This window comes from Convolutriloba macropyga, chromosome 5 (assembly GCF_964194025.1).
Source record: "Convolutriloba macropyga chromosome 5, txConMacr16.3, whole genome shotgun sequence".
Classification (NCBI taxonomy): domain Eukaryota; kingdom Metazoa; phylum Xenacoelomorpha; order Acoela; family Convolutidae; genus Convolutriloba; species Convolutriloba macropyga.
Window position 1 is genome coordinate 18,691,145 of NC_134472.1, and position 25,748 is coordinate 18,716,892.

At 35.3% G+C, this 25,748-nt stretch overlaps 1 protein-coding gene across 1 annotated transcript; it reads right to left on the bottom strand.

Annotated features, from left to right (window-relative positions):
• Nucleotides 1–1,386: 1,386 nt before the first annotated feature.
• LOC142340297 (uncharacterized) lies at nt 1,387–23,885 on the bottom strand. Its single transcript, XM_075390871.1, has 6 exons — nt 23,754–23,885; nt 21,800–21,992; nt 21,189–21,360; nt 20,517–20,589; nt 2,103–2,141; nt 1,387–1,828 (listed from the first exon to the last, which is right to left on the bottom strand). Exons 1-6 carry the CDS (start codon nt 23,883–23,885, stop codon nt 1,601–1,603), a joined length of 837 nt encoding a protein of 278 aa, XP_075246986.1. The 3' UTR covers nt 1,387–1,600.
• Between the last annotated feature and the right edge of the window lie 1,863 nt (nt 23,886–25,748).

The window sequence follows — 25,748 nt, forward strand, 5'->3', positions numbered from 1 at the left end:
GTTTTACATATTGCACAGTTTTAACCGGTTATTTGCCTGCAACTTACTGGCCTTTCATCATTCTTCGAATTGGTCGATAAGTCCGACACAAAAGTCCGTCTAATTTACAACCAAATGCCTAAATGCTCCAGTCACATAACGCGTAAAACTAAACGAAATTTATTGTTCCTGTAGAAAAGTTCTAAAGAGAAAGTAATAAGTTTTTGAAACAGAAGTCCGACGAGAGATACTTTTATCCTTAAGACTTTGAATCAACCAGTGACCTGAGACACAAATGTTACTTCAATGAACTTTGATCGTCGTTTTATCTGATATTGATGTTATTTACGTCAAAATTGATTCAAATTTGAAAAACAATAGCTTAGAAAATCGAAACACTTAATAGAGTTAACAATTTTTACTTGTGTTTGAAAAAAGCTAGGAGCTATGCAACTTTGTTTCAACTTTATTGCAATTGGGTTTTCCTTAGATACAGAAAATTGATTGGTCAACATTTTTCTCCAACATCCTTCTGTTTGCTCCAAATAAGATGCTGGGTAAATCGGTGTAGTTTTTCAAGCGGAGAATTTAGCGATTCGGCAGAATTGAGCCTACAACGTTGTGAGGTCTCTTAAAGCGTTGAATGCCGATCTAACAGCAGGTTAGTAGTCCACGTGGTTGGTTTTTGCAACTACTCTAACGTTCTTATCGTTCTAGAGTTTTTCTCTTCAGGTGAACGACACTTTTCTCGCAATTTTAATTAAATATTTGACTTTTTCTAGCCTTTGATGTTATTTTGTAGTCGTTTGACAAATTTTACAAAATGACAGGTCTCAACGGTTTTTTATGGATTGTTATATGAACCTACTTAATACCTTTAGTTGTTGATAGCTAATGGTTTTATTGCCTTCAATTTTTTTGTTTTTAAAAACGTCAATGTAATTTTGAAATGTGCCCATTTTGTTCCTCTTTTTACTTGTAACTTGTCTCATTAAAAGCAGGTCCAATATACAGCCGTTTGAAGCAGATAAAGAATCCTACCAGATTTTTTGCTTTAAAACGCTGCTTTTATGTCTTTGACCCCAAAAGTTTCGATTAAAATTTTCGTGAGTTTCAACAATGTCAAAAATATAGATACTGAGTTTTGACCGTAGTTGATTGTGTAATAGTTTAAGCAATGGCAGGTCTCATCAGCTCTATAACTCGGTATTCTTCGTTTCATTCAGTGTTTTGGGTTTAATTTTTTTAAAGTTACATTTAGTAGACAATTTGTAGATGAGTGGGGGCCGAAACATCATGCACAAACACACATTAATGATTGTCCTGGTTTTAATATGTCCTCAAGTAACCTTCATGAATTCGACTGGATCTAACTGTGCGTAAAATGCAAAGCTTAAAGGAAAAGACTGCTAGCCACCATCAATTTTGCCCTGTTGAAATTTTGCACATGAGACCCTTAACCAAATTTAATTGAAATCTCGGAATATTTCCGCAAAGGATACAAACAAAAAAAGCCCATCAAACTATAAGTTAGCCCTTCAAAATTGACTTCTCAGCCTCTCTAGATACTTTTCTATAATGAGTGTAGTCGAAGTGAGATGTTCGGACGAATTCCCTAGCTTCAGACAGTACATGTTGGAAGTCCGCCGAAAGGAGGTCCAGACTTGGCAATGTCGATTAGGTTTTGTGCAGATGTGCTGAAAGCCTCGCCATTATGATTGGGAAAGTTAGTTTGAAAAATTCTGGGTGACACATTCCCTACGGAACCAAAGAGACAATTCATTTTGATGTCGTAGCCACCACAGTAAACAGGCGCACATCCAACTCGAGTAGCACTGCTCCACATCATCTGAAACCAGTTATTTTTTATGGGGTGCTCAGGGGCGTAAATTCTTGATGCACATTAAGGTGGCAGGGTCCAAAGAAAGATTAGATGTGTTACTTTTATAACTTTTCTATTAACCACATCAAAAGATGAGGTGTAAAATTTCAACAGTTCCAAATATTTCTTCAGACGATATTCAAGAAATGCAAAAAAAATATGGATGTCTTCCATTATCCCCCACCCTCCCATTTTCAACTGCTCATTACACAGCGCGCGTTGATTAGTTTGAGAAACTCACCGCTACAAATGTGGCGTAGTCGTAAGAGGGGTTTCGGCTACCGCTATCAAATTTGGCTGGGCTGCTACAGATCACACAATACGGGATCTCTTTATGTATGCCAGTCAAACTTGACAAAAGATATAACAAATCGAAGGCAAAGATATATGCCTAAGACCTGTCTGTGCTATAAGTCTCAATTTAAAATAGTTGGGGGGCTGAAAGTATTTAATTTATAAAAGAGTAAATATAAAATTACAGTTTACTAATTACCAGTTGTGTAGTGGTGAAATGGAGGTGAGCTGCTGGGCGATCGTTCACTTGGGTGTTTCTTCAGTTATGTTATTTGTCGAAAAGGAAAGTTATAAAATCAAATCTGGAATTATTTGTCTAAGTTATTAAACAATTTTGTTCGACTATTTTATTGTTAAAGTGAAGTTAAATTTTGAGAAAAATGAAAGCAGTTGTCTGCTGCTTGTTTCTGGGAGTGATTTCTGTCTCTCTAATTTTATTCCGTCCCACTTCGCTGAGAGAAACAATTAATTCCTCTCAGCTCCGTTTGGGCCGATAGGGAGCGAATCACAAACTCACGTTCATAGTGAGGTGCTTCTTAATTTTCCTATTGGCCGAGAAGGCAAGAGAATTAACTCTTTTTTTTCTCACGGAGAAATTATTGAAACTCCAAAAAATAATAAAAATCTAAAAAGCTGAGAGCATCAATTATTGATTTCGTAGGCGCTTGTTTTCTGCTTTTCCCCTCTTCTAAAACCGCAACAATTATGGTTTTCTTGGGGGCTTTTTATGAGACTCTATTGTCTTTTCCCCTGAAGCAATCTGCTTCATCTTTATTGAACTTGGGGGGAAAGATCTGCATTGCAACTGTCAAAAGCAGAAGTAATTTAAATCAAAAGAAACTGTGGTTTTACAGGCCGCCTACGTTCAACAATGTACATTTTCTATCCTGGATATAAGCGAGGAGATCCAGGCCTAAAGTTGTGTTATTTAAATAAGTCGAACTGAGTTGTTTAAATACTTGTGTACTGGTAGTCTTAACAAGCGTTAGTTTATTTAGCGCGCGGCGAAAGAATGGTTAATTAGCGCCTAAATACGTTCGCTCTAATGCGGGATTAATTATCCGTTCATTTGTAACGGCTCTCGTAATACTACAGCTCACCCCGATTTTTAAGATAGAAAAGAAAATGATTTAAAAAAAAAGATATATATTGCATCGTATATAATTTTATTGCGTTTGGAACATATAAATGAGTTACTACAAGTTCAGATAGTTATGAAATTAATCGCAAAGGGCGATAATGGTATGCTATAAAATTAATCGCAAAGGGCGATAATGTTGTGCTGTATTATTCAAAAAATTCTGGGGGCAAAATGACTGGGCTTGGTACTGGACTGTCGCCGTCGTCCAATATATCAAACACTTCCACAACTTCTTCAGTTTGTATAGTCAGTTCCACAGGTGATGATGATGCCGCCATTTCCACAGGTTTTCTGTCTGTTTTCTTTTTGGCTTCTAGTTTGTGTCTTTCTTCTCGTTTATTTTTCCGAGTTTTCTTGTCCTTCATTTTTCTTAATTCGCGATTTAGCTCTTTAACCTTTTGCACTAGCTTCTTATTTTCAATTCCGAGCTTTTGATTCGCTGATGTGATTTCTAGATGTTTTTGGATGTACACCTTATTCAATTGTTTTAGATTGCTGTCTTCAGTCTTCTGAAGTTGTTTTGTAATCACATACTGACGTCTCCAGTAGTCATCGCTGGTAGTTTTTTCCTTCTCATTGCTCTCCATTTTGAGGTTCTCAAATTTTATTTGCAATTCTTGTAGTTCCGTTTCTTTGATGAAGAGCTCTTGCTTGAAGCGGTTGTTTTCTGTGATGAGACTTTCTTTTGATGTTTCGCTACAATGGTCTTCTGCTGAAGGGAACGCGGTTATAGCATCATAAGGGACGTTAATGTAGACATCTAGCTGGTGATTTCTTACGTTATACGTTTTCGTTTCTGGATCTCTGTTCTTTATCCTCCACGTGTTAGATTCACTGCTTAGGCTAAAATGTTTTACGAGTGGCAATTCGTCCGATTTCATGAAGCAATCCTCATTCGTAGCATCGTTTCTAACTTTCACCCGTTCTAATGTTGTAAATTTGTTGTAATTTGCTTTGAGCGTGTATTTCAGATGGTTGAGAAATCTCGGGTTCTCAGGATTTAGGTCTGCCTCTCTGCTTCGTTGTACGTTCAAGCAGTAGTGTTTGTTTCTCCTATCTTCCTCAGATAAGAGGTCATCAATGTTGGATAATTTTCGGATCTTTTCCGCATGGTTATTATTCAGAAATTGTGAGGGGCATCTTTTGCGGTTTATTTTCCAGTTAACTTCAGGGTCGTACTGGTTAGAAGTTGATGGAGTGTCCAGTTGTGGTTTAATGGGTGCAAACGGGGGAGTTGATGTTTTGCTTGGATGGTCATTTTTCCTAATTTGATTTGGGTGTGCTGCAGATTGTTCGTGGGGAGTGTAGATTGTTCGTGTAGAGGACATGTTGACAGTCTGATTTTGATCAGTTGTGGTGATCACACTCTTAAGTGTTGCTTGGCTGTTCATTGTGATGTGTGGGATCTAAAATTATTTTTGATTTTTTTTCCTGTGTCTTAATTATCACACATTATGGTCTCCTTCAAGTTTGCAATTGTATTGCTAATATATTCTATTGTAAAAAATGTTTTTGTAAGATTTTGTTGCTAACTGCTTTACTTAAAAATTATAATGCTAAATGCATTTGTTATTAAAGTTTGGTAGAAAAGTTTTTGTTTTGCTAAATGCAAAGTTAATTTTAATAAAGGGAGGGGGGCATATAATAAAAAAAATTTTTATACTTATGCCAGGCGGGCAGCCCTGGCACAAGTACGTCTTTCTCCGCTGCCCGGAGGTGTGAGTCTTGGGGCGTGCGTCACACTAACACGGCTGCAACGACCCGTGCAGCTGGGGAGACAACCTTGCTGAGTTGAAAAAAGAAAATTTTTCGGGTCGTTTTTGGAAATTTCAGTTATCGTGTTAGTGTTCTGAATTATTTAGGTTCAAAAAGCCAGGGGGGCAGGCTGGAGATAGCTGAGGTAACCCCTTCCCGAGGAAAAGTTAAAAGAGAGAAAAAAAAGAACGTTTGTACTTGAGTTGTTTTTGGTTTATTAGACAACGTCGTCTAAAAAATTTTTGCAAATGGGACATTTTTTCTGCTTATTTATGCAGACTCGACAGACTCGGTGTTCGTCATGTTGGGAAAAATGTGGGTGTTTTGTTATTCCTAATTCTGTTTTCATTTTTTTGCATAAATTGCATCGGAAGTAGGATGTGATCAGGACGGGAAGACAAGGTCGAAGACAGATGGGACATTTAGGGTTTGGGTATCTTTTAAAAAGTGCTTCTCTGCAAGGAATACATACATAGTGGGGATTTTCTTTGGGGAATTGCTTGTGTAGTTTTTCTACAATAACAGTTTTTCGTGAACATATAGGGCAGATAATGTCCTTATGGGGATAGAACCAACGGAAACCGTCGAATAGGGATTGTGAAAGACCCATCGAGTGACTGTTCTCTTATTTTCCTTAGATAGAAACAGGAAAACCTTTGAGAAAGTGCAGTAGGATGAGATTAATGAGGAACGATATGGCAAGCAAGGTAATTAGGATTAGGATAAATATTTTTGTGGATAGGTCTAGATTGGTCATTTTTAGTATCTGGAGAAAATTTGGCGAATTGCGGAAAGGAGGTAGTTATTAATAAAAAGGGATATTGCCAATGCGCATAAGAGAACAAATAGAAGAATAAACAATGTTATGGGTTGCATTTTGTCAATTCAATGAGTAGTGCAGAACTAGGGTGAAGAAGGTGACTTGTTCCTGGTAAAAACTGAGTTGAATTAGGGATATCGATTGGATTAAAAATAAAACTAGGGAAGGAAGTAAAATTTTGGATGTTCTTGGACTCATTTTAGATTATGTGGTTGTTTTTTCGCAACGAGGGCATAATTTATAATCTTCTACGCAAAATTTACAAAAGTTGACGGGCTTATGATCACTGTGATGAAACGTTTTCGCAACAGAGTATTGAAATCTTGTTTGTTTGCAAATATCACATTGAAACCAGTTAAAGATTGAACAGATAACATTAAATTTAGAGCATTTAGGACAAAAATCGTAGCCCATATCTTTTATAACATATTGGTAACAGAGCAGACACATTACGTGGGGTAGTTCGTCAGGGGGGTTCTCGTGTAATTTCTTGAAAACAATTGTTTCACGTCTGCAGCATAAACAAATTAATGAGACCGGTTTGGATTCTATAGTATTGGTTTCTTTGTCAGTTGTATTCATTTTTGGAAGATTGTTATTGGAGGGGATTATGGGACTGGTATGGTTGGAGGATTTGGTTGTTGATTATTTTGGGATTTTATTGCTTGGTCTATTACTAATATAACTACTAACATCAAAAAATTGAAAGGAATACTTACAACAACGAGGAAAACGGTTAAAACGAAGGAGAAGGCTGCTGCAATAATCATGAGGGCCATTAATAAAAAATCAAGTACTTTGGGGATAAACATTTTGGATAATTTGTGAAGGTAGTTTTGAATCAAGGATTTTACCACGGGTTATTTGGGTCAATTGTTTGTTTGCATAAGGGGCATTTAGTAGTGGTGAAGGTCATACACTGCAAACAAATTGATTGTTTTGGGTGAAAATCTCTGAAGTGACTGTGGCAGGTGGATAACTTTTTGACTTCTTGACAAGAATCACACTGGAAATAATGGCAATGACTGATTGTATAAATGGGAGTTACGCAAATGGGGCATTTAGGTTGGTTCCAATATTTAAATAATTCGTTTCTACAAGGAATGCAAGCAAAATGGGGGGGCTGACCATTTGGGTTTTTGTGTAATTTTTTGAATTGACGGCAAGGGAGATAACAAACAGGGCATTCAACTTTAGGGGTTGTATCAATTTGAGGTTGCTGAGACGATATCTTCAGAATGTTTCCCATTATAAGGACAAATTAGAAAGATCCGGGTATACGAGTTCTAATCCATGGTGTTCAAGTTCGTTGGGGATAGTTACATTTAAATCTGCAATAGCAAAAAAGAAATTCCAGTGTTTCTCGTTTGGATAAATGTAATAATGATTAATGGTACCGGTGCTTAAAAACATATAAGTTATCTTGATACATGCTTTATACTGTGTGAAACAAATGTTGAACCATCTTTCTACTTTAACAATTTTAATTTTTTCCTTACCAATAAACAAAATCATTTTAGTTTTAACAATTTGGAAAGAAATGAGGGGAAAAGAACAAATTGATCAGAAAAAAAAGGATAGAATAAAATGAAGAAGAGGAAAGGAGGGAAAAAAAAAATTTTTGGAGAGTAAATTATGTAAAACAAATTACTTTACTGAAGAGCGCCCAAGTTGATTGGGAAGTGCTCTTCGATATCGATGAGTGCGAGAAAGAATTCCCAGTGCATCATTCCCATGGTGACTCGAGTAGAACCCTCACATCCACGTTCGTAGTCAGTATAATGTATGATTATACAGGGCTTTATTTCTGCAGTGGGAGTTTCAATGAATGATTTCTCGAGGGATTCTACTTTGACTAGTCGCTCACCAAATTGGAACAGCATTATAGGAGATCTAAATTAAAAGGGATTTTGGAACCATTTAAAGCTTGGGATACATTTATGAAGAATGTCCAATAGGGGGAAGATGGTGTTAAGATGATGGTCCCATCAGTCCAAGTGTTTAAATATTCGAAATGGAGTATTAGTTGTGGTATAACTCTGTTACTTTTTGTTGTCACAAATGATTTTTCAAAAAATTGAATTTGTATAAGGCAATTTTGGTATGAGAATATCATTGCTGTTTTTTAATAGTTAATTGTTTCCAATTCTTTAGTAATGAAATCGTTTTGAGAAGAATCACTTTTCGGCAATTCAAAATAAAGATTGTGAGGTACACAGTTTGGGTTTTCTAGAATAAAGAGGAAGAATTTCCAATGAACTGAAAGAGGATTAATACTTATTAAACAAAATTTTTCACTTTGGATTTCTTTGAGCGTTACTAGCATAGTAGGTACAGGAGTTGGGTATGCATCAAAAGATCGTTGAATTTTTTGTAACTCTACAAATTTATTGTTAACTGCAAATATCATAGTTTAGAATGATACCTAAGCAATGTAGATTGGATGTTGTACTTGAAATACCGAGTTCTCTTTGAATGCTAGAAAAATGGTGAATTCGGCGAACTGAGGATGAGTAATGAAAATAGTTAAAAGTCTGTAAATATTTGTCATGGGTTTTTTTGCGAAAGTCATTATACTTATAGCGGAAACATAGTATACGGCTAATAGCTCAAAATTTTGGTTTCCGATTCTGATTTGTAAGTTTCTATTAGTTAAATGAATCATGTTGCTGATCTAGCTCATTTGGCAGACTATTAGGGTCGAATTGTGCTAAATACACGAAATAATTCCAATACAACGAATGAGGGGTTAAAATCACAGTATCGTTTTCCCAAGTGTCCCAAAACTCAAAATTTATAACGATTTGAGGGAAAATGTCTCCGTGATTTTCTTCAAAAGTTTTCTTTATTTGATAAATTGTAACGAGTCTATCTTGAAACAAAAAGTACATTAATGGAAGCGTTTTAGTTGTTAATTAACTTATTGTTCTTCATTTCAAAACTATGTATAAAAGTATGTAAATGTAAAAAAAAGGATAAAAAAGGGTGTGTCAATTATTTCTGAAAAGAGGATTATTGACAACGATTGATATTTATAGTTAATATATCAATCGGATTCACTGCAGCAAAATCGGAGTAGGGGAAGAGTGCAGGCAATAGCTAGATAGACATAGTTGCGATTACATAGTTGAAAATGGATTATAAGAATTAAAAAGCAAGGAAGGAATCCACACATGTCTCTTACAGGAAAAGTCAAAATCTAATAATATTTTTCTTCAGACGCTTTGAAACAATTTTGTATTCGACTCCAATGTTTACAAAAGTAATTGTGTCATCAATCAGGGCTCTTAACAAGGAGAAGTATTGAAAATTTGAATGCGGTACGTCCAAGTCTATAATGTCACTGAAGTAGAAAGATGCAACTCTAATAGTTACAGTAGTTTTTAAATCGGAAAGACTTGAGGATAATATCTGTCCGGTGTATTGTCCAAATCGAATGAATAAAGCGTTAGGCTGTTTTATGAATTTGGGTTGCATAGCATAGCATCCTTGAGGTGTATCTAAACAAGATATTAATTAACTTATAGAGTCTAATACAAATAATTTTTTTTATTTTTGAGACAAATTAATTTTTTATGAAAAAGATGATTTTTTTATTAACAGCTTTAAGGAGGTGCCACCACAGTTCGAATGGTTTCATCATTTTGTGGTTGTGGTTGATGTGACGCCAGATTTGGGTATTCTACTTTATTATTTTCTGTATGACAATGCTCATCAATTTTATTTTCTCTTGGTTGATCCTCAACGCATTTGTAAGTTTTTTCTATTGTGCTGTAAGGTTGATAATTACTAAGCGGTAAAAAATGATTGTTGTTCTGTGGGGCCGACGGTTTGGTTGCGTTAGAGAATACCGGTGTAAAGAACGATAAGATACAAAGATTATATGTTGCTCCTAATAGAATTTTCCAAAAACCCATTGTTTTGTTGGATATTTTGTGGATTTCGAACGCTCTTATGATTGTTACGATTACATCAGTTAAGAATTTTATGCACAAGAAACAAGCAAAATAAACTCCAATTTTTTCCAGATAAAAAGTGATGATTCCAAAAGTGCCTTTGAACTGGTTTGTAAAAAATGTAGGTGAAAGAAGAGAATCTAGATAAATTTGTCTGTTAATTCCCATTGCTGACGCATAGATATCTTTTTGAGAATAGTCTATGCTTCTTCCTTCTAGAACTTCTCTTGAAATTTTTGTCAAAACAGATTTTGAAGCTTCCGAATGCAAGATATTGTCCCAAAACGATTTAAGTTGATTTGGTGTGTAAATTCCGGCACGTTGCGATTCGTAACCGGTAAATTTTGGAATAGAACTAATAACTCTTGAAGAGAATATTTTTGGCGGTTGTAAAGGAACAGGTGCTGGCATCAAATGGTACCATGAATTTTCATTATCAATATCTAATTGGTAGGCATTTTTGTAGCCTCCAACACAATCTACTTCGTTTGCAAAAGGGTAGGTTTGTCGAGTAATTGGGTCGACGAACATTGTCCTACCATCATAATGAATAGGAATCCTATCATAACACTGTTCAAGAACCTGAAGTGGCGAGTTTCGTTTTGGACAGTGGTACAGCCAACCTATGCTACCATCTGTGTCTAAGAACATCGAGCGGTTGCCGGTTAACATATATCCAGCTAAACGATTGTTTTGGATAGCCTGCATTAGTATCATTTGTTTTTGAGTTCGGTCCAGTTCGCATTGTTCTATGACCAAACCTTTCCATGCTTGTTTTATTTGCATGTAATTATGATATATGACAAAATCCATTTTTACCGCAAGGTTAAGATCATAGTCTAACTTGTCTTTGTCTAAGTGTTCCCATGCAACAAAACCATTGTCGGATGTTCGGATCTGTTCATCTGAAGGCTTCCTATTAAACCCATTTACACTTAGGCTATTGTCAGGTTCAACACGAAGTTTATGAAAAAATTGTTGAGTTTTTGTTTTATAAGGTTTGCCAGTCTTCATATTAAATCCGCCTTTATAAGAAACATATAAAGAATCTAAATTTGTTCTGTAAATAAATTCTGGTTTTCCACACACCTTTTCTTTTTCATCAATTACTCTAATTTTTATGTCCATTTCAGCAGGAGAATACGTTCCTGGTCCTTCATAGGGCGTCTCCGGTTTTTCATCACTCACTATGAAATACTGTACGTTACCAAGTTCGTTTTCATGTTTTAGCATTTTTGCGTTTTGTGAAAATCTTTTAGTAACTATACAATTTTCCGGTGCCTCCCAATTGTATGCAAAGGGGTCGAGTGATGTCGAATGACAACCTCCTTCTGAGAGGGCACAAGGAAGTTTTAGTCCTTGACTGTTATAGACAGTTCTGTCATTAAGATCAATATCGAGTACAGTTTCTTGCATCAGGGTTTCAAAAGAGAAGTGTTTAATTTGACCACGATTATCACAAGATGTTGATGATTCACCTTCAAGATCAACTCCCTGGTTTTTATAGGAGACAGTTTTTATTCCATGTTTTATGTCAATTTCCATGTCATCATCGTCAAATTCGGTAACAGTAATTTTTCCAGTTTTATTAGCATTTAGGCATTGTTCGGGTGAAACAATAATATCGTATGTTATTATTGGAGCGTTGTGTACAATTGATGAATGGGAAAACATACCACAATTATAACGAATGAGCATTGAAGTGACTTTTCACATAAGAGCTTTAACAAACGTCCGATAAGACCGTTGATAAAGTGTTACATGTGTATCAACCATCTGAATGTTTTCGGGTGTAATTTTGCAAGGAGAAACTTGTGTTAAAGCATACATTTTATTTTCTTTCATTTTAGAACAGTCATAATGAATGACCCTAAGTTTGTTAGATACGTCATTAATATCCTCAGTAGCGTTAATAACTATAGAAAGAGTACAAAAGTAGAAAAGACTTATAAGTAAATAAGAAAAATAGAGTTTTTCAAAACAAGGATATCTTTTCATCCTGTTCTTTTTTAGCGCTTCAAGTCGGGAATTAAGGCTATGAGTTGTAGTAATAGGCACTGCCAGTAAATGTTGACTGGATTTATTCCTACCTAAAACAAAGTTAAGTAAATCCGGCTTGATAGCGTGATGGCGGCTTGGCCGAGCGACTAGAAGTTCGCCTATTATTATTATTATTTTCTAAAGTTTGTAAATTAGAAGGTCCTTGTTCCGATGTATTAGGGCGGAGAGGACTTAAATTAGGGTCTAGAGGTATTCTAGAATTGTGCTGTGGGCAAGGAGTTGAACTTCTTGTTCGACTACCGCTAGGTAGGTGTGTTTGGACTGGAGGTGGGTTATCACGACCACCTGAACTTGCTTCGTTGAATCCAGAATCGAAATTGGTAGGTGTTCGGTCATGGTCGAAGTTCTGCACAGGGGAGTCTCTTCGTATGAAATTATCCACGGGGAAAAATTCGGTGTTAGTGGGGCTTTGGAAGGAGAATTTAGTCAAAGGACTATTGAGTTTATTCATCTGACTTGTCATTAGATTATTATAAAATGTGTCACAATTATTTTTATCTATACCATACTCTAGGGTTAGCTCTGGTATAGTTTCAGTAGCTGGGTAGTACTCGACTAGGTGATTTCTATGAGCGACCTTCCTGGTGGCCGGGTTGCTATCTAAAGTTAATTCATAGTTAACATTGGTTAGTTTTTTTTCTACAGTAAAAGGTCCTGATCATAGTTCATGTAGTTTTTTTGACTTTCCTAACTCAATTTGATGGTTTTCCATTAGAACTTTTTGTCCAACCTCAAGTGGCTTGCCTAATTTGTGTTTGTTTCTATGTTTATGTGCGCGGTTATTGTTTTCTAAGCTCTTTTTTTAAGCGTTATTGTATATTTGTTTGAATTGGTTTTCTCGCATAAGCAACGAATTGTTAATAGTGGGTTTTAGAAGTTTGTCAATTTCGGTGTTTTTTGAAGTTTGCAAGGTATGCCTGTGAAGAGGCAGGTCTTTGCAAAACTCGGAAGAGCATGTGAGTTGTGAATTTCGTAGGAGTCCTAACTTAAGTGACAGAGGTATCTGTGGTTTTTGTCCGAACACAATTTCATAAGGTGAGATTCCAGTACTAGCATTTGGAACCGTGTTATGAGAAAAAGCAAATTTTGGTGCCAGTTCGTCCCATTTACCTCGAGCTTGTTCTAGAAAAATTCGGAAATGTGCTCCTAGATGTTTGTTTTGGATCTCGACTTTACCATTAGTCCAAGGCGCATAAGCAGTTCGAGGTGCGGGTGTTATACCTAATTCATGAATGTAACTCGCAAAATCTTGGTTCATGAATGCCGAACCCTTATCATAAACAAGTTTTTGTGGTATACCAAAAGACAAGATGAACTTTTCTAAAGCTTTTATGGTGTCTATTGCGTCTGTGGAACGTACGGGGTATACTTGAATGAAACGTGAAAATGAATCGACAATAACTAAACAATGGTGTTTACCGTTCGATGGTGGATTTAAAGGTCCTTTGTGATCAATATGGACCGTATGAAAGGGGAATGGGACTGTATCAGTCCACTTTTCGAGAGGTGCTTCGTGGATATCTCTCCGTTTTTGTTTATTTTTTTTTTGCATTCAAGACAATCAGCAATTAGGTTTTCAATCCATTTATACATTCCGGGCCAATAAAAAAATCGTTTAACATTAGCAAGTGTTTTATCTAAACCTACATGACCTGACAGTTCACAATGAGCTAGCTGAAAAACTTTAAAGAACAATGACAGTGGTACACAAATTTTTAAGTATTCAATATCTGGTTCGTCTGTTTGTTGTTGAATACATAAGATGTTACCTACAAAACTCAGTTTCTCAAAGTTATTAATGTACGACATTATGGCTTTAGATTGTCGGAATTCAATTTTCTTTTCATCTTTGTTATTGTTCGTCCTTAATTGGCGAATTTGTTGTATCACTGGGTCTTTTAATTGTTCTTGACAAATTACCGATGTATTTAAATCAACTTCTTTAGAGAAGATTGTCAGTTTATCGATGAGTTCTCTTGCATCTTTTATTTTTGGATTTTCGGGAAGTTTTTTTGCTAATTCGGTTTTATCTATACAAGTGCTATTTTTTACAAGAAAAACTTTATCGTATTCTAGAGGGAATCTGTACTCCGAGTCTGTGGTATTAGTTTGATCAATGTAGAGTTTGTCAAAATCTAATTCCGGTGACTGGTTCTCATTGAACAATTCAAATTCCGAAATTGGGTCAAAATTTTGTTCGGTTATCCCTTCATCAGGGTAGGAATCAATTTCTGTATAATGATCAGACGTTTCGTCTTCCTCCTGTTCTGACACAGGGGTTATTTCATGTTTGCGGTGACGCCTATAGTGGTTAATTGATGAACCATACGAGAAATCTTCCGAAATATTGTTTATTGAGCAAAGTCTGTTTTGATTATTGTCGTACTTTTGCTTTACCATTTTGTCATTTTTGAAAATGAATTTGTCGATACCCGTTATGCTTTGTTTTAGGATTGGAAAAAAATCATCTGCTGGTCCCTTTTCATTATCACGCAAAATGAAGTATTTTTCCTCGTTACCATGCTCGTCGTAAAAACTAATGTCTTTTGGTATCTTTTTGTGTTTAAGTTGATACTTGTCCAGATCTTTAAGTTTCACATTGCGACTTAGGATGTCAGGAAAAGCTAAGTTTTTTCCTTCAGTCCAAATAATTTTCAAGTTCTGAAATTGAGATATTACTAACTGGTATCTAAAAAACCTGTGAGAGAGTTTTCCTCTTCTACCCCATAGATACATTAAAGGCTTATGGTCGGTGTACACATATACTGGATGGGGAGAACCAATTAGGTAATGCTCATAAGTTTGTAGTGCAGATATTACACCGCAAAGTTCGCGTGCTGTGGTGCTCATTTTTTGTTCCTCTTTAGTGTAAATTCTAGAATTAAAAGACACTATTCGTTTCCCTTCTGGAAATTCTTGAATGAGAATTGAGCCTACTCCTATAGAAGAAGCGTCTACATGCACGTGGAAAGGGTATTTAGTATCAGGTATTGCTAAGATAGTATCTTCGCTAATCCTGTTTTTAATGTCGTTAAACAGTTTTTCGTGTTCTGTTGTCCAGACAAATTTAGTTTCTGTGCGGGTTAGGTCATAAAATGGTTTGCAGTCAACATGCAAGTTTTTGATGTACATGCTGTAGAATCCTAAGCAACCTAGAACTCTCATGACATCACGTTTGTTTTCAGGCGACTTAAGTGCTTTTAAATCTGCTACTCGCTTCTTGACTGGTTGTATCCCATCTTTACCTACTACATGTCCCAAGAACTGTACTTTCCTAAGGAAAAATTTAGTCTTTTCCGGTTGAGCTTTCAATCCTGATTTCCTTAAAAGTTCATGGTACTTGTCAATTATTTCAAACATTTCGGTTTCATCTTGCGCTTGCATGATGGTGTCATCAATGTAGGTTGTAGCTTGTTTTTTTCTAATTAATGGTGCAAAATGGATAGTCATTATACGACTGAAGAAATTAGGTAGACCGCATAGGCCGTAAAATCCGCGTTCAAATGTGTATTGCTTTGGACCAATTACAAAACTTACCAGCTGTTTGGTTTCCTCAGTTAGAGGGACTTGGTTATAGGCTGAACAAAGATCACTGGTTGTGAAGAAATTACCTTTTAATCTAGTTAATAGACTTCCGATTGGTTCGAGTGGCCATGAATATCGACTAAGGTCTGTTATTGAATTCAGATATCGGGCATCTATAACCAGTTTTACTGTGTTCCCCTTGGGTAGGATTATGATTGGATTAATAAATTCTGATCCCATTTCTTTATCATTACCCATTTCCCGGATTATACCTGTTTTACACAGTTGTTCCAAAAGGTTTTCTAGTTTTTCCTGATAGTGTAATGGTACTTTGGAAGGTCTCTGTTTGGTTAAAGTTGAATTTGGTAAAAGTTTGACATGAAATTTTTGCTTTATCTTTCCAACATCGTATTTGTGTTGGGAGTAAACGTCTTTATTTTTAGTTAAAGTCCTCAGTAACTTGTCTAAGTTTTCGTCATTGATATCAGCTTGACTGAAATCAAATTTTTGAGAAACGCTTGATCGGTTTTGTCAAATCTGTTAAGTTTTTCTTTGGGAAGTTCAACGGGTCTGATGTTCTCATCAGTTGTTTCTAATTGTGGCTTAAGATCCTTGAGGTCGTCGCTAAAGTCTGTTTCTAATTCGTAGTTGTTGGTAAAATCTTGTTGCCTTTTTCGCTTTTCTGTTTTCTTTTGTTTTTCAGGAGTTTTGCTTGCAAAGAAATTTTGAATTTTTGAAATTTTTGGACCTTGTTTTTCGCTAACATGGAATATTTGATCCCAATTAGTGTCACTATTCATTAGGTGGTTTATGAATGCAACGTTGTCAACTACAGAAAATTCTGGGTCTTGTTTAATTTCAATGTCTTCTAAAGTGTGCCCAATAGGACCCTTTTGGATGACAACCTTGTTGTTTAGAGGATTGTTTAGCATTATTGGTAATTCCTTTTCTTTTCTAAAACACTGAACATTGTAAGTATAAATTCCTTGAGCTTGCAGTTCACTTCCAATTACGAAGGAGGTTCCCTTTCTGAAGAATTCATTCGGAGGTCTAATTGATATTACTCGAGTTGATTTTGGTGCTAATGGTAGTTGCTGGTCAAGAGTTACAATTTTGTAAGAGCTAATGCATGGATAGCTTTTCGTTTGGTATCTAGATAATGTGACGGCTACTTCAGGGTAAGTTTTTAAATCAATTTTTGGAGTGGTTAGGTCAATAGATTTTACTGTAGATTCAAGGAAATCCATTCCCAACAAATTCGGCTTGCAACCATCTTTGGCTGAAACCCATGTGGTAACTTCCACTTGATACTTCCCTTCAATGTCGAAAGAAGTTTTGAAGGTAATTTGACCTAGAAGTTTTAGTTTCTCACCATTAACCGCTAAAGTATGATTTTTTGAAGCTTTCATCTCAATGTGTTGTAATTTACATAGTTCAAGATAAGTGTGGTAATTAAATATAGAACTTGATGCTCCTGTGTCCAATAAAAACTGTGTTTCTAAGCCGTTATTTTTATTTTTGTCTCCGACGGATTGGTATAAATTAATGTAAATATGTGAGTAACTTGTTTTGTTATCAGTAGTGTTTATGAACGGAGACCTGTCTAGTTTAAATACTCGTCGTTGTGGTTCTCATTATTGTAATAGTCTCTAGAAGTTTCACTGGTAAAGTGAACTCGAGGGCTTCGCCCTTCACTGTTATCTCTTGAATGAGTATTATGGTTTTGTCTAGTAGGTGTCCTATCTCGGTCATGGTCCCTACTCCTATCACGATATCGATTATCTGATCTTGGAGGACCGTTGCTTTGTCTATCTCTACTATTTTGCCTATTGTTATCTCTGTAAGAGTTGTTTCGTTGGTTATTTTGTCGTTCCTGTGATCGGTTATCGTAGGAAGATGATCGATAATTATTTGAAGAGTTTGATGGGTACGGTGATCGATGTCTCGGTAGTCTGATCTAGAGTTGTTTTGATAATTGGATTGATTTTGGTTATAACTATTTCTCTGTCTGTCCCTAGAATTTCGATTGTCATAATTGTTTGATTTGTAATTTTGTTGACCTGGTGAATGGCTCCTACTACGTTTATAATTATCTGTGAACTTTTCTCGTTGTTGAGGTGGGTTTCGGTTTTCGTTTTTAAAGTCCTTATACTTAAAGCAGAAAGCTATTGTGTGACCTGAACGTTTGCAAAACTTGCAGAATCTAGTCTGGTTTTGTTTGAATCTGGGATTGTCGTTGTTGTATGTGGCGTTTATTTTATGATCTTTCATTAGATTTGCAATTTCTGTGAGTTGGTTTTTTAACCCTTCTATTTCTATTTTATTGTCGATACTACTTGAGGCAGTACCCGTGAATTCACTGCTAACAGAAAAACTTAAGTCTTTAGTTGCTACATGATCCTGTAATTGTTGCCAAGTTGTAGCTGGGTTTTCTATTAACCGCTGATGTGCCTTTTGCTTGAGTGTAGGTGGCGTTAATCCTCTTACAAAGTACTCCATACACTTAGCGTTACGCTGGTCGTTGTTAAAATCTGGATCTGGCCATCCTTTTTCAACTGCTTTTGTTACTCGGTGTGTATAGCTTTTTATCAACTCATCTGGTTGCCTTTTAATACTCTCGACTTCAATTCTTTTCCTATACTTGTCCTTTGCATCAGTAAAACGGGTAATGAACTGATTTCTAACTTCGTTCCATGCTAAACCTGGTGCTAAGGTTTCAAACCATTGGGCTGCGGGCCCACGCAAAACCGAACCAAACAACGCTTTTTGTCTAGCGTCGTATGCTGCTTGCAAATCAGCCTCCGCAGGATCTCTCGTTCCTAGTGAGAATTGGATTTTTCTTTGTATTAAACTAAAGAATTCCTGGGCATCTTCAGATGGATCTAAACCTGTAAATTTCTCTAACGCTATGTCGGGGTACGCAACAACGTTCGCCGCCATGTTTTGTTTTAGTGTATGAAAAGAATATTTTATACGCAAGTACTATTAGTTTGGGTAATTAGTGTAGAAAATATTTTTGTTATAACAATTAAGTAATAAAACACTAATACTAAAGTAGAAAGTTGAACTGTTTGTTTTGTGTTATGAATTTTATTTGTTTAGGACCGTTTAATGATTGTATTTTAAATTCAAAGTTTTTGCCGTTATCAGTACTAAAAATTTCAACCCAAGAGTAAATATCGGTTTGCTCAACGGTAAAATTTAATAACCAAGGATAAGTGCTTTCAGAGTGTTTAAATTCAACAGAGTATTGGTGAAATCTGTTTATTTTCGAAAATCTAATTTGTGTGACAAATTCTGTTTTTATAAGTAATTTAACTCTATCTGGTAAACTCGGATCGTCAGGAGAAACGTTGATGTATTTGGGTTTAATGATTTTTAAGATTTGTAAACCAGATTTATAAATTTCGATTATTTAGTGTGAAAATACTAAAATTTACCCATAAATTTGGTCAAAATTGGGTTAGAAATAGACTAAACAGGTTATGGGGGGATGAATTTTGTATAACTTTCAATTATTTAGAGTGAAAATACTAAAATTCAACCATAAATTTTGTGAAAATTGGGTTAAAATCAAATTAAATATGTTTTGGGGGGATAGAATCTGGTTGGGTTTCGGTTATTTAAGGTGTAAATACTAAAATTTAACCATAAATTTGATGAAAATTGGGTGAAAATTAGGCTAAATAGGTTTTGGGGGGGATGATTTTTGGTTAAATTTTGACTATAAAATGTAAAAGTACTTCAATTGTTATATAAATAAACTAAAAATTGGACATAGATTACCCCCACCCGGGTCAGAACAATTTTACAAGAGCAAAGAATCAGTTGCCTGTTACTATTTTAGTGTATTTCGGCCGTAAATTTGATATAAATTACTCTATTTGTTTGTCTATTAGTGTGCTTTCACTTCTGTGGTAGTGGTTATTTTACTATTTTAATCCGATCGGATAGAAAAACAAAAATTCAGGCGTGATTCTTTCCTCTGGGCGCACCAGTTATCAAATTTGGCTGGGCTGCTACAGATCACACAATACGGGATCTCTTTATGTATGCCAGTCAAACTTGACAAAAGATATAACAAATCGAAGGCAAAGATATATGCCTAAGACCTGTCTGTGCTATAAGTCTCAATTTAAAATAGTTGGGGGGCTGAAAGTATTTAATTTATAAAAGAGTAAATATAAAATTACAGTTTACTAATTACCAGTTGTGTAGTGGTGAAATGGAGGTGAGCTGCTGGGCGATCGTTCACTTGGGTGTTTCTTCAGTTATGTTATTTGTCGAAAAGGAAAGTTATAAAATCAAATCTGGAATTATTTGTCTAAGTTATTAAACAATTTTGTTCGACTATTTTATTGTTAAAGTGAAGTTAAATTTTGAGAAAAATGAAAGCAGTTGTCTGCTGCTTGTTTCTGGGAGTGATTTCTGTCTCTCTAATTTTATTCCGTCCCACTTCGCTGAGAGAAACAATTAATTCCTCTCAGCTCCGTTTGGGCCGATAGGGAGCGAATCACAAACTCACGTTCATAGTGAGGTGCTTCTTAATTTTCCTATTGGCCGAGAAGGCAAGAGAATTAACTCTTTTTTTTTTCTCACGGAGAAATTATTGAAACTCCAAAAAATAATAAAAATCTAAAAAGCTGAGAGCATCAATTATTGATTTCGTAGGCGCCTGTTTTCTGCTTTTCCCCTCTTCTAAAACCGCAACAATTATGGTTTTCTTGGGGGCTTTTTATGAGACTCTATTGTCTTTTTCCCTGAAGCAATCTGCTTCATCTTTATTGAACTTGGGGGGAAAGATCTGCATTGCAACTGTCAAAAGCAGGAGTAATTTAAATCAAAAGAAACTGTGGTTTTACAGGCCGCCTACGTTCAACAATGTACATTTTCTATCGTGGATATAAGCGAGGAGATCCAGGCCTAAAGTTGTGTTATTTAAATAAGTCGAACTGAGTTGTTTAAATACTTGTGTACTGGTAGTCTTAACAAGCGTTAGTTTATTTAGCGCGCGGCGAAAGAATGGTTAATTAGCGCCTAAATACGTTCGCTCTAATGCGGGATTAATTATCCGTTCATTTGTAACGGCTCTCGTAATACTACACCGCACAAATGGAATGGTTTTGGGTTTCCGCTGCTGTCGATTGGATATTTGTACGCCATTAATCCTTGGTACCTTAAATATTTCAATATTTTAAATTCTGAGTCCTAACCGAATGAATTTTATTGATAAGATTTGACGAGTAAATATTTTGGTGAAATTTTATCCCAAATTGACGTTTAGTTTTTCTTAGAACTCTTGGACGCTTGAAAGCCTAATATTTCACAGGACTCTTCACAAAAAAATAGTGACTGAAAGATATTGTGCGAGCAAATGATAAGACAGATTACTTGGATTAACTTGCAAAACAATTTAAACAATTGAGGTCGTAATTCAATATTTACCCACGGTTTAACATTAGCGCAAAATCTCATTGTCGGTTCTGATTGTATTATCTCACTCCACTTTTTGTCGATCACAAAACTTTGGGAACTTGGGAAAATGTTTCGCACATTTAATTGTGAGCTTCTAAAAAGCAACCGTAAGACGACGGCAATTATCGTTTTTTGATTTTGAAAAAACTAAATCTTATTTTGTATCAAAATTTGACAAAAGTATAACCACATTGCAACTGGTTGAGTAAATTTTCACCCAGTTCCAACTGTTTTACCGTTATTACAATTATCATTAAGTTACAGTTTGTTCAAATTGAAATTAAAAATTCAATTTCTAACCACTCATCGATGAAGTCCCATCCAGCGCCATGAAACATATAATTTACTCCATTAATAATTTGGGAGTTCTGCGAAGTGACTGATGCCTGAAGTCTTTCAATATTAAAGCCGTATTTGGAGTAGTTATCTTCAAAATTTTCTTCACATGGGTTGACAGTTTCCGCTTGGTAGGCTGAAAATAGAAGTAATCAATCATGCATCGAGGTGTCACTGCAAGTTAGCATTGCAAGTTGCAATGAAATGCGGCAAAAAATAGTTACAATTTTTAGCGATATTTGGCACTATAAAATATTTGGCACTTTTAAAATATTTGGCACTTTTACCATTGCATCTTTCCTCAGAAGAAGATCAAATTCAGCAGCTCTTAGCGATGAATCCAGTGAAATCAATCGTCTGATAAAAACAGCTAAATTTACCTTTATTCTAACAAAGTTTTCCCATTCGCTGCTGTTTTGCGCTGCTGAAAAGAAAACATTTTTAGTGCAATTCATCGCACGTTTCAGACTAATTAGCAATTGTTTCGAAATTTTATCGAATGTAATGGTGACACTTAAACCTGGATGAAAAATAAGAACATATTTTAAAATTTAAACGTTTTGAAATTGACAAACCTAATCCATAATGCCAAAACACTCTGTTGATATTTCCTTCTGACCTCTTTTTGTTCAAGTTGCAGAGAAGGTATTTTGCAAACCAATTATTTTCATTCAAACCTTCCTTTTGACCTGGTTCACTTGACTCCGGAATTGTTGAATACTGAAAATTCTCGGGGTTCGCAGTGGTGTTGTAGTTCGTGTAAACTCCCTGAAAATGTTCAAAAAGTGTCCAAAAGTTAATTTCTGTTCAATCCCAATGAAGTAAATATTGAAGAGTTTTGAAGAAAATAAAGTAAAAATAGATTGTTATGGTATACAGCAAACAAAAGCTTGATAAAATTTTTGAACAGTTTGCAGCAAATTTCTGCCAAGTTTATATAGAGCTTTATTATTACCGCAAATATAAACATTTGTTAAAAACTATTTTTCGCTTTCATCAGAACTACAAACCATCTTTTTATTCTATGAATTGCATCAAATGATTCCAATATTTGAGTGAGCCTATGAAAAATACTAAATCTGATAAGCAGAAAAAAATTGATGTCTTGTATATTAGGTCAGGTAACTGTTCGGCTTGAGTTTTCTGAAAAAAAAACTTGTGAGAGGAAAATTATGCTCTATCGATAAGATCTAAATTATTCTTTTAGTTCGATGAACTTTTTTCTCAAACTGTGTTCTGCAGACTTTAACGAAATAGGAAAGCACTTAACAATTAATTGAATACAATAACACTGACATAACGAATACACAAGTTATGCTTTGGAATTTCAATTATATTCAGAAAATTGATTATGATACCAAGCAGGAGCATCAAAAATCTGAAATAGGAAAGCACTTAAAAATTAATTGAATACAATAACACTGACATAACAAATACACAAGTTATGCTTTGGAATTTCAATTATATTCAGAAAATTGATTATGATACCAAGCAGGAGCATCAAAAATCTGAAAATCAGCAAAGTGTCTTACTGGAAATGTCCTGGAAATTTCAAAAAGTTAGAAAATTTAAGTTAGAAAAATTATATGTTGGGCGCTAAGAAGGTAAAACTACTGTAAAAATGGACACATGCTGGATTCGAACCAGCATCTCTAACTTGCAAGCCGTGCGTGCCAACCATTACACCAACTTGACGTACACTCTGCGTGATCCTTGCATGATTACCAAGAAATCATATATGATACCAGAAAGAATACCAAAAATAATACTTTTTGCTTGAGTTTATATTTTCAATTTTATTTATAAGGCACCATCTATGTGATTCTCCAATATCACTGCGTGATCCGCCAATAAAACCTGCAGTGCAGCACTTATCGCAAAATTGGGTTCTAAATGAAAAAAGTCTATCAATGAGACAAAAGTTTTCATGTTCTCTGACGCCAATCTGTACTTATAAATGCCCATTCATTAGAAAAATGGATGTTTTGCATTTAACTCTGAAATCAATTTCTTAATACGTATCGAATACAATGTTATTGTTTTAGCGCAATTAAAAAGTCAACTTTGGACAGCTCATACCAAATAATGTTTAATTGCTCTCTCACTACTAACAAATTGGTATGATTGGTAACCCGGGAACTTGGGCATCCCATATAACCCGTTCTTTATTCTTTCTTATTCCCCAAGGCTTGAAATCTCCCCTAGCCAATTATATGTTGAAATTATATCTTTTTATTAAGCTATCCTATAAAAAATTGAGATTAAATTGCGCACGTGCTCGTTTCTGAGTTCTAAAAACTTTTGTTACCTCAAAAAGTTCAACTTGCGTATTTTAAACAAAGTAACGTAACTCTGCAGAAGTCACTTCATAAATCTGGCTCGACATTACAAACCGCTACCCAGTTCATGATACAGGCCAGAATTTCTAGATGACTTCAATAAAAATAAAGTAAGCTACCCTTAGTTTGTTCTCTTTCAACGTTCAAACAATATAACTTTCAAAACAATAATTCAAACAAAAATACTTACCGCGTCAATGTCTTTGCACAGCTGAGAGGTCTCGGTGTACATCTGAGCAGACGGAACCCATAGATCACTCGGAAGACTAGCTTCCACAGCAACAAAGATAGCACTGATGAACAGTAGAATTCCGGCCAACATTGTAACTATCGATTTAGTTGTAAAAGTGGTTCTTTTTTAATATTTGCAAAGTGAATTCAGCAAATTTTTAATCGGTATATATACTCTGTTTCGAAGAGATGCCATATGGCTTGACAATCATATACCCGAAAAATGTTCTGAAAGAGTTCAATAAACAGCCTATAATAAGATGTCAGAATGTCGATGAAAAGTAAGCAGTCAATTACAGCCAAACAGTCAATTAAAAACAGCTGTGACAAGTTAAACGAAAAATGTCAATCAACCTTCCTTTAATTTAAATATTCGAAATCTGATCAAAGTATTTGATTATAGCGTTCTCAAATGAAATGGTTTGAAAAAAGAATTTTGGCAAAAAATGCAAATTTATAGAGCAAGTTTCTTGAGTAATTAATATTATTGAATACTTCTCAAAGTCTTAACGAAAAGCAGTTCATGCAACAATACATTAATTAGTAAAGACAGATATTGGAATCTTCTGGATATGCAATCCATTAGCAGTTTTTGACTAGTTTTGGCTCACTTTTTTAATAACCAGCAAAATTCTGTAGACGAGTCCTCATGTGACACAGTTGCGCCGTCTATATTTTTTCCTATTGTTTACGAGGCGCCTGAAAAATTCGTTGTTTAGAAGTTTTATCTGCACCCGGCATTTTCTCTTCTTTTTTCCAGTTTCTGAGAAAAGACCAGCACAGACATTAATGCTGTCCCTTTTTGGAACCTATGATAGATGTATTAAGAAATCTTCTTTTCTATCCCATATTTGTAAATTCGAAGCGCAAAAATATTGATTTTTTTGTTTAACTAGGTTTTAACGGCTTTGCTGATAAGTTTGATTCTCAAATGCGTTAAATCATTTGCGTGTCCGCTTTCCGACTGAAGGCAATTGAAGGCATGTTTCAATATATATAGAACTCAGTTTTAATAAACTTTATGATTTTAATAAACTCTTGTGAAAGCAAGGCGGCTGACCGAAAATCAAATTGAATTCATGAAAAAATATCGTATTATTTTTCATCCTGGAAAAAGATCAAGGGAAATTCAGTTCTGATATTTCGGTAGCTATAGTCTCTCAAATTTTGATGCGGTGTTACTCATTATATGATCCCTTTTAGTTTAGTTCAATTTTCTAAAACATTTTGTGGTCTCATTTGCTCAGGTTTGATTCACCCTGCTCTTCCGACTTCTGGAGTGATTGGTTTATCGATCACAAAATTTAACTGTTAACTGATTTCATTCACTTTTTGCGACTCAATTTCTGTTTTAAAATTTTCTGAACATCTTGAGTTGGTAAGGTAGATCTCGCTTTCAATCTCCTTAAACAATGTAAAAATAGTCTCTAATGCAAACCTCAGTTCGTTACTTACTCCCTTCAAGTATAATAAAACGCATTCAGCTGTCTTTGATAGAAACAAAGTATCTCCTCACATTAAACATTATTGAGAAAAACAGTCGCTGGAAAAGTTAGGAGCTTTTAACGATCGCATTGCTAGCGAAAATTTCTTAGGCACCCTTCTTCAACCACTTACAACATTAGTAGATTTGTTTATCGAATCGTGCCATGTAGAAACGGGGTCCAAGAAATAAACACCCACGGCAAAATCCCCATTTAACTTTCAGTAGGAAATAAACCCCCACGGAAATAAACACCCATTTTAAAATTGAAGTTCGGTCGTGATAATTTGTTCGGTTGTGATAGTTTCATATCAAGTCCCACGGGCCGCTGAGGCATGGCCATGGCCCGCGAGGAATGGCCAAACGCGGAAATGCGCCGCCATTTAATAGAAAAGTGGGGTTTATTTCCTATCTAAAATGAATGGGTTTTTTCCCGTGGGTTTTTCCGCAACCGGTAGAAACGATAGATCG

Coding starts and splice junctions, on each gene's coding strand:
- LOC142340297 (XM_075390871.1), bottom strand. CDS start 23,885: ATGTTGGCCGGAATTCTACTGTTCATCAGTGCTATCTTTGTTGCTGTG. Junction 20,590..21,188: donor TGGGACTTCATCGATGAGTG/GTTAGAAATTGA, acceptor GAAATATTTAAG/GTACCAAGGATTAATGGCGT. Junction 2,142..20,516: donor AACCATTCCATTTGTGCGGT/GTAGTATTACGA, acceptor TTTGATAGCGGT/AGCCGAAACCCCTCTTACGA.